Here is a 12270-nt window from a genome sequence, read left to right on the forward strand (position 1 = left end):
CCAATGCCACCATAAACATACAATTATTAAATCAAATAAATATTACTAAAACAACTATAACTGCTATTCCATGGCACTAACGTGTGTGTGGGAGCTATGCGGAGTGCAAAATGAAATGGGAATCGACTAACATCCTGCACCTGCGTACACATTCTCCTATCTCTATGTGTATGCTATGAAAATGACACAATAAGGAACAATGTGATGGTTCTCAATAATGGACCAGATGGATCCACTGGCCCCATTTGCGGAAACCCCATTAATTTAAAACAGACAATCCATTGGAACCCACATTAAAAATCACGAATAAAACAATTTAAATCAAACTCTACATTAAGACCATTAGGTACCAAAGTATTGGCTTTATGTATCCAAAAGGATTCTTTTTCGATAAGTCCCTTACTATATTAATCCCTCTCCAATGCGGTTTAATTTTTTCAATCCCCCAAAACTTTTAGACCTCTTGGATCTTTTTTATGATATCTTCTAAAATGTTTGGAAACATTTATGATTTTTGTATCCTATTTTAATATTATACACATGTTCATGTATCCTGTCTGCTAGACTCCTTTTAGTCCTCCCCAATGTATTTTAGCCCACATGGGCATTCAAGCAAGTATACTACTTCTACAGAATTACATGATATGAAATCTTTAATTTTTCCTCTTTTACCTTTTTGGTTTTTATTTCAAACATTTTTCTCCTTTTTTCATTAGATTTAACCTCTTTACAAGCATAACACCGCCCACATGCATAAAACCCTTGCATATCAAAAAGCCTAATTTCTCTAACAAATGAAACTCTACAAAAAGGTTCATAGATGGAGGGAGATGAGGAATCATTAAAAAACGGTATTTACAAAAGCTTAATAATAACAAAAATATTAAATAAACATGGGAGTATAACAAAGGGTTAATTTTTTAGATGTAATGATATTTAAACGAGAGAATAACAACATTTTAACAAAAACATATTTTAAAGATACAGATAAAAATAGCTACATTCCTATCTCAAGCTGTCACCATCCAGCATGGCTGAAGAACATACCAAGAGGCCAATTCCAGAGATTAAGAAAAAATTGTAAAAAAGAAATGGATTATTTGGAGCATTCAGAAATATTAGCAAAAGGGTTATAAACCAGAACAGATTGACAAAGAACGAAACGAGGTGTTGAAGATAAAAAGAGAGGATTTATTGGAAAATGATCCTAAACGAAATATGAATGAAAATAGGATGGAAGTTGACGCCACACGTGTAATGCCTGGACTAAACCCCTAACAGAGGAGATACACCCTATCAAACATCCTGACTTATGGCTTATATCACCTTTGATTCACCAAAGACAACACCATATGGACATCATTAAACCCAGGGGAGTTCAAAATACCCAGACGAAGGATTAATATGCAGGATCGTGTACCCCACGCCAAAAACAAATAAAACGATTTCCCTTCAAGTGGAGAGGTAAGCTACATATTAGAGAGACGGCGACTTGGATATGTGAGTAATAGTCTATTCTATACAAACTTTTCTAAAAATGCAAAATTATATCAATACTGGACAAAATATATAGAAAAAGATACCCTGTGCAGAGAGCAAGGGAAGAATTGTATTACAAACATATAGCGCAAATGAAATATCACAGCCTACAAACACTAAATGAGTGTAATTAAACTACTTATATCATACAAGGAAATAGCTTACCCCCAACTACTCGTAGCAAACTAACGAAGGAAAAAAATCCAATCATAGAAGACAAAAACTCCAAAAACCAAAAAAACACAAAGGGAAGGAATTATCTAAAAACATCTCAAGATATACTGACACAAGAAAGAAAAGATACAGTACTATTAGTGGGGAGACCGCATATGTAATCCACGGGTGAAATCAACCATATATGGGAAGGATATTCAAGGAACCATACATACCTTAAAGAACAATGGGTGGATTTCCATAAAACCGGATAAAGGCTATACAATTTACAAGGGTTAAAATAGTCCCAACAAAGGCAACAAAAACAACAGTCAGCTCAATTACTTTTTCTCTGTTCACTTTGTTTTTATTGGTCGACAAATAGAGATTGGCCACGTTTGTTACATTTAAAACCTGAATAAATACTTTTTCATTAATCACATTCATAGTCTGTCCCGATCTTTAAAGTAACCCTTGGACCGCCTCGACCTAGTAGACGGCCCGAACTTTGTGTTTTTTTTTTGTTTGATATACTTTCTGGTTATGGATCCGGTAAGATGGACTGAAATACAAGGGTAATAGATTGGAGCTAATGCATCTCCAGAAGCGGGACATCCCTTCTTTCTTGTATTCTCTCTTACCCTGAAGGTTTTGTCCCCTCCCACCCCTACATCTCTCTTGGATCAACATCCACCTCATCAAGCCGGGTTCTCCCACCGGACCACGCTGACTTCCCCATCTACCCCTACTGTGGTGTGCGGCTGAAGCCACAAGCATCGTCCCACTTACCCTCCTACTATGGCTAGTAAGTTTGCATTAATTTCACACAATGTTCAAGGGCTGAGTAGAGGAAGTTCTAACCGCTATCAAACATCTCAAACACTCCAAAGCACCCGGCCCCGACGGCTACTCTGCTTTGTACTACAAAAAACTTTCACCACTGTTAGCCCCTAAGTTGGCCCTGATGTTTAACTCCCTTAAGACTGGCCTGACTTTGCACCCATCATCCCTCTTGGCGTATGTATCAATGATACCCAAACCCGACAAAGACCATCTAAATCCCAGTAATTACAGACCCATTTCGTTGCTAAACATTGACATTAAAATTCTAACGAAAATATTGGCCACTCGTATTAACCTCATCCTCCCTTATATTGTCCATAGAGACAAGGTGGGATTCATTCCCGGTAGGCAAATGGGGGACAACGTTCGGAAAATAATCCACCTGGTTCATGTGCTCAAATCTCGAAATATACCAGGTTTCCTACTGTCCCTAGACCTGCAGAGGGCTTTCGATTCCATCTCATGGGAATACCTACATTACATTTTACGCCGCTGGGGTTTTGGAGACTCCTTCCTAACCTGGTTGCAGGTCCTTTACTCCACACCCAAAGCACAAATTAAATACCTAGGGCGCCTGTCACAAGAATTCCCAATCGAGCGGGGTACCTGTCAGGGATGTCCCTTATCCCCTGCCCTTTTTGCACTAGCAATTGAACCTCTAGCGATTCTTCTCCGCGGGGACCCCAATATTAAAGGTATTGAACTAGCGGGGGTGGAATATAAAGCAAGCCTTTTCGCTGATGACGTTATGCTTACCCTGACTCAGCCGCATACCACAGTACCCAACCTTTTAAATCTCCTACAACAATTCTCCACCATAACTGGACTCACAGTAAACTGGGGTAAATCCGCTGCATTGAACATCACGCTCCCTAAACACTTATATGACCATCTTTGTACCAATTCTACCTTCGAATGGGCTAAGTCCTATATCAACTACCTAGGGATCAAAATTACTTCTTCGTACGACACTTTATACGCCACAAATTATATCCCCCTATTTAGAAACCTAAAGAAAATGTTGACCCCCCTGGCTCCCTCATAAACTCTCATGGCTAGCCAAAGTGTCAGCAATCAAGATGACCATACTGCCCAAACTTCTTTATTTCTTCAGTACGCTTCCGGTCGCCATCCCCTCCTTTGCCTTACGCTCAATGCAGCGGAGCATCCTCCATTTCGCATGGCACCCTCTTAGGGCCAGAGTGGCACGCACCACCCTATATAAACACAAGATAGATGGAGGTGTGGGACTGCCCAATATACAACAACGATCCCCCCCTCTCTGGCTTATGCTGGAAATTCCACTGCTCCCCGGTGCCATTAACAGCGCTGCCCTGGATACCCACTATTAACAGGCTCAAAACCCTGAGTCCACTAATGTTACATTCGCTTAAAGTGTGGGATTCCCTCAAATACTCAGCTGACCTACTCTCCCCATATTTCCCACTCCTGCCTTTGGTGGCCCAGCCCTTGTTCCCACCAGGAATGGACAACCCTAGGGCGTTCCAGTGGTGGACGGACAACGGCTTTAAAATTGTTTGATATGGCGCGATCCCCTGCCATACCCTCCTGGCAATACCTATGGGATTGTAAACAAATCCCAATGTCTGAACACTTCGGATACCTTCAGCTTCACCACTGGACCTCTGCCTTAATAAAAAGGAGAGAACCGGGATGCATACTCACCTACTTTGAGCATATTTGCCTACACTCTCCGGGAGGCCCGGGTTTGGTGTCAGTCTTATACCCCCAGTTAAATAGACTACTTAGTCACACCTTACACTCTTATGTCAACAGCTGGGAGAGAGATTTGCAGCAGGCATGGCCCTTGGAGACATGGCGACAAGTATGGAAGAATATCGCTAAATGCTCATGGAATGTTACGAACGCCGAAGTGGCGTATAAAGTGATAATGAAGTGGTACATGGTCCCAGCTAGACTCGCACGTTTATATCCTAATTCATCAGGAGATTGTTACCGGGGTTGCCGGGAACCTGGCGATATGATTCACATCTGGTGGCGATGCCCTATTGCTACCCGATTTTGGATTAGAATATATAGACTACTCGCTGCCTTGTTCCACAAGCACGTCCCTAGAAACCTTCAACATGCTATTTTCCACTTGCCCATCCCGGAACTACATAACTCGCAACGGGCGCTATCACATTTTATTTTCCTTGCAGCTAAACTCACCCTGGCGGGCAACTGGAAAAAGCAACAGATCACATATATGGAGTTCACTCGTAGGTTAGATAACATAATGTTAAATGAAAGGCTGACTAGTATCCTGGAAGATTCACAAGCCAAGTTCCTACTCATCTGGGAACCTTGGATCCTCCACCAACACCCTAATATGGATCCAACCAGCTTTAGGGGTATATAGACACGCACAATGATATAGGGCCAGGAAGGATAATGGGAAGGTGGTGAATTGGTCCTGCTGTATAAGAACTGATCGATGGTCCGACAAGGAGTTCCCTGTTTAATCAAAAGTGATCAATAATACTGATGTTGATCCTTCCCCTCTCCTATCCCCCCACCCCACTATACCCTATTCTGTCTTCCCCCATCCCCACTGAGTTGATCACCCTTTTCTGACAATCCATAATACCTCTCTCCACGTCCCCCTAATAGGCGATGACCCCCATTCTGCTTTGATCCGCCTAGTACGCAGAGGTTAAGGTGCTAAGAGGAGCTGGAATGCAAATGTAACACTTGAAAATACTTTTGTATAACAACCGTTGTTACTCTCCTCAATGAGATTGTTTCCGTGGAAATGTCAGAACTTTTTATATTAATGTACCACTGTAAAAATTTTATAAAAATATTGCAACAGAAAAAAGGAGAAAAATGTTTGAAATAAAAACCAAAGGTAAAATAGGAAAAATTAAAGATTTCATATCATGTAATTCTGTAGAAGTAGTATACTTGCTTGAATGCCCATGTGGGCTAAAATACATTGGGGAGGACTAAAAGGAGTCTAGCAGACAGGATACATGAACATGTGTATAATATTAAATAGGATACAAGAATCATAAGGTTTCCAAACATTTTAGAAGATATAAAAAAGATCCAAGAGGTCTAAAGTTTTGGGGGATTGAAAAAATTAAACCGCATTGGAGAGGGATTAATATAGTAAGGGACTTATCTAAAAAAGAATCCTTTTGGATACATAAAGCCAATACTTTGGTACCTAATGGTCTTAATGTAGAGTTTGATTCAAATTGTTTTATTCGTGATTTTTAATGTGGGTTCCAATGGATTGTCTTTTTTTTTAATTAATGGGGTTTCCGCAAATGGGGCCAGTGGATCCATTTGGTCCATCATTGAGAACCATCACATTGTTCCTTATTGTGACATTCTCATAGCATAGACATAGAGATAGGAGAATATGTACACAGGTGCAGGATGTTAGTCGATTCCTATTTCATTTTACACTCCGCATAGCTCGCACACACACGTTAGTGCCATGGAATAGCAGTTATGGTTGTTTTAGTAATATTTATTTGATTCAATAATTGTATGTTTATGGTGGCATCGGTCTAGATTGTATGAACGTGACGATCATAGATTTCAATGGTTTAAGATAGTTATCATAGTAAGGGTTAATAGAGTGCTTGTATATATGAGTTTGATGAACTCACTGACTCTAGCTTCCTGATGAAGTCAATTAGACGTAACGCGTAGAAGCTGAGTCAGTGACATCAGAACGCCTGGAGAGAAAGAGGAGGGCAGATCTGACATCCAGGAATGTGATTCTGATATGCGATTTTATTCTTTATGTGAGTGTATTTTTTTAATAAAATCATTTTATGCATACGGGTGCGCTATGATTTCCACTTCTGTCTTTGAGAGTTCTTTTTGAGATGAAGTTGGGCTGTCGGTAGAGGAGAAAAACGTTAAGATCAGGATTGGTCTCATCTGAAGGAAGGAAGATCACAGCTTCAAATAGTATGAAGGAGTTTTAGCCTATAAGAAGCGCTTTGAGACCCAAGGGTCTGAACACGGAGGTGAGAGGCTTATTTATTGGTGTTTTTTATGAGCACTTCCGCAAAAAATACACACAAGAAATTACAAGAGTGGGCAGAGTGACGCACAAAGAAAGACTAAGACAACACTTTTTTTTTGAGAGAGCTGCCTGCGTTAAATGAATTTATGGACACTTTGGGGAGAATTTATTAAAACTGGAGCAAACAGAATCTGGAGCAGTTGCCTATGGCAACCAATCAGCATCTCTCTTCAGTTTGACCAGGTAAGATTTGAAAATGAGAGAGAGAATCTGATTGGCTGCAGTGTAAATCTGTTCCACATTTTGTCTGCTCCAGTTTTGATAAATTCCCCTCTTTGTTTCAATTATGTGTTTTACACACTGACACGTTTGCTACTTTATTAGTCATTTGGAGTTTTTTTAGATTATCACCTTGTGATTTCCACAAACAGTTGACTAGAAGATTTAATTTGGAAAATATTTGAAAAATATTATATATATATACATATTTTTTTTTTCTTTTCTCTCAATAGTATTGTTCACTATAATATTTGTTTTTTGCAGATATTTGTTTACTTGTTGGGTGATGGCGCCGCTTCACAAGTTTGAATGATATTAATGCAGGCTCATGCAGCCAATTTAAGTGAGCAGCTGTAAGGAGAAACGCCTAGTTTTCTTAGATTAATCGAGCGCAGAAGTCCCTGTAGATAATTGGCCAATATGGTTGTCCCTGCTGTGCTGGACACCCCAACTGGAGGGTTGTCTGATCAGGATTCAGTTGGACAAAGCCACAGCAGTGGCGTACATGAACAATCAGGAAGGAACCAGAAGACTTGCCGCAGCAAAAGAGGTATGAAGGATCCTGTTCTGGGCAGGACTTCACCTTGCAGCCTTGTCCACCATTTGCAGCTGTGCAAATGTGGCAGACAGATTTTCTCGACTGGCAGCTACTGGACTTCGAGGAAAGGTTCCATCACCCGGAGGTGTTCAGGACCTTTGTCAAAGGTGGGGGACGCTGGATGTTGACCTCCTGCACTCCAAATGCAACAAAAATCTGGACAGGTTTTTTTGCAAATACCGGGTTTCTCTAGCAGAATCAGTGAATGCTCTGGTGGCTCCATGGGGTAGCGCCACACTATCCCAAGCAGATCTCATAGTCCAACCTAATCAGACTCCTGGAGTACTCTCTGTGGACTAGATTTGTCTGTTTCTTCTGTCTCGAGGGCCAGTTTGTTTGCCACTTTGCCTTATGTTTACTAGCTTTAGCTGCACGTTTGTTGAAGCCCAGGTTCTGAGAGACAAAGGCATCTTATTAATTGGTGATACCCACCAGTCAACTTGCTTCAAGGTCTCTCACTGCACATGAAAGGCATACTTCAGGTGTGAGACAAAAAGCTTCATCCCAGGAAATTCTCCATGGGAGAAATCCTGGCCTTTATGCAATCAGGCCTGAACAAGCATTTGGCACTCTTACACCACCGTTTAAACCAATTAGGGATTTTCCCCTTTGCACTCTCACGTGGTTTCATTCATTGTAGCGATCTCCTCCTATGAAGCGAGTTTCTAAGTTGGCGAGCTTACTCTTCAAAAAAACCTTTCTGGTCTTGCACAAGGACAAGGTAGTGTTAAGGCTCAGAACTTTCTTCCTTCGTAAGGTAGTTTTAAAAAAAATCTCAAGTAGGACCTTTCTTCTGTCTGGATCCAGTTTATTTTTGGCAATGGAGGTAGATCTCCTTTAAAATGTAGTTTTTGCGGTGCTAGTTTTCCTTGCAGCCACTGCTTCTGTCAGAAAGACTGGCTCTCATTTTGTTTGTTTCTGATGGTCCTCCTAAAAGGAAACCAGCTTCTCAATGCACCATTTCACTGTGGCTCAAATAAACCATTATTCAAGCTTATGGTGTTAATGCATATGTAAATGCAAAAACAAAAATGTAATATATGTCAGCTTACCAATCCTTAAATGTGGTGTATGCATTAGTTTTCTTCAGGCTTCTTTTCCTATATTTTCATCTGGTGATCCAGCCAGTAACACACTTCCTGTCTTAAGCTGGCCATCCACTATGCTAATTTTGCCTGATTCTTGATGAACTGGCCTAAATTCAAACAGTTGGCATCCCTCAATCAGCTGATCGAAGGAAAATCTTTGAGGGCTCACCAGCCCGTGCGCTCATCGCACTGTACTGTGCTCAGAATGCGAGGGATCGCAGCAAGGGAAATGAGCCTTGAATGAACCGAGTGGACAGCAAATAAAGCTGCTGGCTCTGTTCTGGTGTTGTGATAGTGGCCGGCAGCCTCTTTCAGAATACAGTGAAGACAGCTGGAGATTCCTCGATCAACACCCCTAAGAGTTGATGGAGGAATGCGTTCTTTGTTCTGCCTGCAGGTTGAATGAAGGAAATAGATGACGTATGGCCAGCTTTAGGGTGGCTTCACTCTTTGGAGGAGCAATGTAGCCAGCCTTTGACAGAAGCATTGTCAGCCTTTGGAGAGGATAGTGTTAGATGCACTAGCAAATTTGAGTAATTTAAAGCTGAACTCCAGTTTTACACTTTAAGCATTTGCAGACAGTTTTTTTATATTCCTTTTGGGTTTAGATTTTGCATAAATCAATTAAAGCTGACCATTGTAAGAACTCCTGTCAGTGTTGTCTTAATCCTTTAGCTGCCACTTTTGCTGGGAATCTTGTTTTGTTAATGAAGTTGAAAAATAACAGTCTTACTGGGTGGTTTACCAGTTAAAAGTAAAGGAAATGAAGCCTAAGAACAGAAAACAAATGCTGCATTATATAAGGGTTTTTCTCTTGTGGGTTTAGATACACTTTAATGATTGGGTTCCATCTTTTCCTGTCAAGGCACACTGTACTAGATCTGTGAGCACTTGTTGGGCTTTTCAGCATCAAGCAACTCTTTCCCAGATTTGCAGGGCTGCCACCTGGTCTTCAAGTGCTATTAAACCTTTTGGGGTTTTTTTATGATGAGAAAACCCACACTTACATGATTTTGCACTTCTTCATTTTAATTGCTTTTCTTGAATGTGCTCCAGTTGTTCCCCCAAACCGCTTCCCCACACTTGTTGTAGGTGTCTCCTTCAGCTGGCCGGCTACATGCGTGCACGCCCCTGGGCCGTGACTGCACCTAACTTTGTGTGTCCACAGACCTACAACCTGCAGCAAGCGATGCCCGTACTCCCTCCACCGCTTATTCTGTCTGACAGCAAAAGGAGCCTATGGCGGCTCTGCCCTCAGTACCATCTCCCCACGGCCAGGAAGTTCAGGAAGCGACAATATCTTCCCCCGACCCAGTAGAGGTGACAAGCATTTAGAGGTATGTATTTGGGGACAGGGTGACATGGAAAGGTGCTAGGCGGTATTTATCTTCATGCAGAGAATGCACGAAGATAAACAACGCCTAGCCCTTAGTACTACTAGTCCATTGAGGGACCCAGGTCCCACCCCTCTGTGTTCATGATCATGTTCTTGGTACTGCTTTGCTACAAAATGGAGGTATGCTGGGGGTGGCAGGGGTTATACTGGGCTGGTCCACAGTTTTTTGTTTGCCAGTGTCCAATCTTTTGGTGGCAGTATCACCTCACAGTCTCCCTTAACCCCTTAGTGACCAGTGAAGTCCATAGTAAGTCACTGGCACCGGCCCCGTTTAAACAGACTCTGTTTAAACTTGTAAAGCTGACTGTCAGCTGTACAAGAGAACCGATCAGGCGCTAGTCACCCCCGCCTGTCACCCCACCCGACACCCCTGCCATTTTTCCCGTACCCCGTTACCCCTACCCCTACATGCCCGGGACCAGCTTCTCTGGTGTCGGGGGAAGCTGGGGAGGAGATCAACGAAACTCTGTTTGCCGATCCCCTCCTCGTAGTATGGGACCACGAGCGATGCAGATTACATCACTTTCGGACCCATAGCTGTCAGTGCTGGGCTCCTGAAGCCAGGCAATAAGCTATTGAAGTGCCATTTGCACTTCAATAGCTTATTTCAAGTGTAAAAGTGACACAAGGGGTCTTTTGGACCCCCAGCATCACCTTAAAGAGTACCTGTCACTGCCAATATGCTATCACATGGGGAGCTTGTAAGCCCCCCTACATGATGGCAATTAAAGTAAAGTAAAAAAAAAGTTTTTAAAATTAATATTAAATTAAATAAATGTAAAAATAATTTTAAAAAAATATTTGTTAAAGTCCCCCGCGAGCACGCGCTTCTTCACGTACACATGCGTCGGGTGCGCCTCCGTATGAAAACGACGATCGTCCTACACATGTTTGGTATCGCCGCGCACGCTGATGTGAGAGCAAAAATTCTAGGGCCAATATTTATGCGTATCTCTAAACTGATGACCTGTAGGGGCTTTTAAATTGTCATCTATGGACTTTTTGGTGTACTGAATTTTGTCGCAGTTTCACGGACACACACAATTTTTAACCTGGGCATATTGGGTATCTATTTACTTGTTGTAATCTCATATTTTATATTTTATTTAAAAAATGGGTATTTCATTGTGTTTTTGGGGCCTTTTAAGTGAATTTCTCACTACATTTTGGGGTTTGATAATATGTTACGCTAATATCGTGCAACATAAAAATGTTAAACTGCTAACATTTGATTCTACAAGGTCTCGGTTTAAAGAAAATGTGTGTGGGGGTTGAAGTAATTTTCAGGCCTAAAATGTGGATTATATCATGGGTACAAAAAATGAAAAAAGGCCTCGGTCACTAAGGGGTTAATGGACTCCAAGAAATAGATTTTACTTTAAGTTTGAAAATGCCATTTTAACAAGCGATCAAGGGTACCAACGGTAAATGCTGGAGTGTTTTGTGGCCAGCTGCAGATCGTGGCTGCGACTCTCGCTAGCGTTGATATTTTGAAGGCCTGTGATTTCTAATGGGAGGGAATGGAGCATAATCAACTCAAACATGACTCCTGACTTTTAATATGCTATTCCTTCTATTGTATTTTAGCTATTGTATTGCACCAGAATATGCAGTTTTTTTGTTTTTTTTCTGTTTAGGGTTCTAACAGGAAAAAGTGTGAGAAGGAAGACTACTTAGGAAGTGACTTTGAACCATGGTCCTGCAAGCGAGGAGAGATTTTGGCCAGATACACAACAACTGAAAAACTTTCCATTGTGAGTTTATTATGCTGTCAGTTAAATTGCAAATTCAGTTACTCCTTTGAACAGTGCCCTGCAGTTATTTCTGGCAGCAAATGTTGTGTTTTCCTACATGGCAGGTTGAAGCTTACCACAGCCGTGGATCATAAAATACATCTTCTTTGTATGCAGGACACTCTAGTTCAGGGGTCCTCAAACTTTTTAAACATGGGGCCAGTTCACTGTCCCTCAGACATTGCTGGGGGCCGGATCATAGTCCAAGAACAAAGGGGGAACGTTAGTGAGCAATTGCTGTGCGTTCCAGCAGCTGCTGCTCTGCTTTGAATAAGCCCTTATTTAGAGGGTATATATGAATATTTTTAACAACTTATTTAAAGGAGAACTATGAGATGAGTGATTTCCACTCACCTCATAGTTCTAGCCGACCTGTGACAATGAGACTGTCACAGGTCGGCTCAGTAGATCGGGAGGTGAGTGAACACATACCAGGTTCGCTCACCTCTCGATCCTGTCACGGCTCTCTGCCGTGACAGGGGGAGGGCTGGATTCCCCTCTCCCCGCTCCGATCTGCCAGCGCTGACTGGCGGAGCGGACTGGGGAGGGGGCGGGTACAGCTGGCTCTGCCT

General features: G+C 41.9%; 1 protein-coding gene across 1 annotated transcript in view; it reads left to right on the forward strand.

Moving 5' to 3' along the window:
- Window positions 1-12270, forward strand: part of LOC108796423 (UPF0505 protein C16orf62-like) — a 503129-nt gene that overhangs the window by 62820 nt on the left and 428039 nt on the right. Inside the window, exon 5 of the mRNA XM_018567896.1 lies at window positions 11543-11659. Within this exon, the coding sequence (XP_018423398.1) occupies window positions 11543-11659 (117 nt within the window). The remainder of the gene's footprint in view (window positions 1-11542; window positions 11660-12270) is intronic.

Source organism: Nanorana parkeri, unplaced genomic scaffold (genome assembly GCF_000935625.1).
Source record: "Nanorana parkeri isolate BGI_ZX_2015 unplaced genomic scaffold, ASM93562v1 scaffold1113, whole genome shotgun sequence".
Lineage (NCBI taxonomy): Eukaryota > Metazoa > Chordata > Amphibia > Anura > Dicroglossidae > Nanorana > Nanorana parkeri.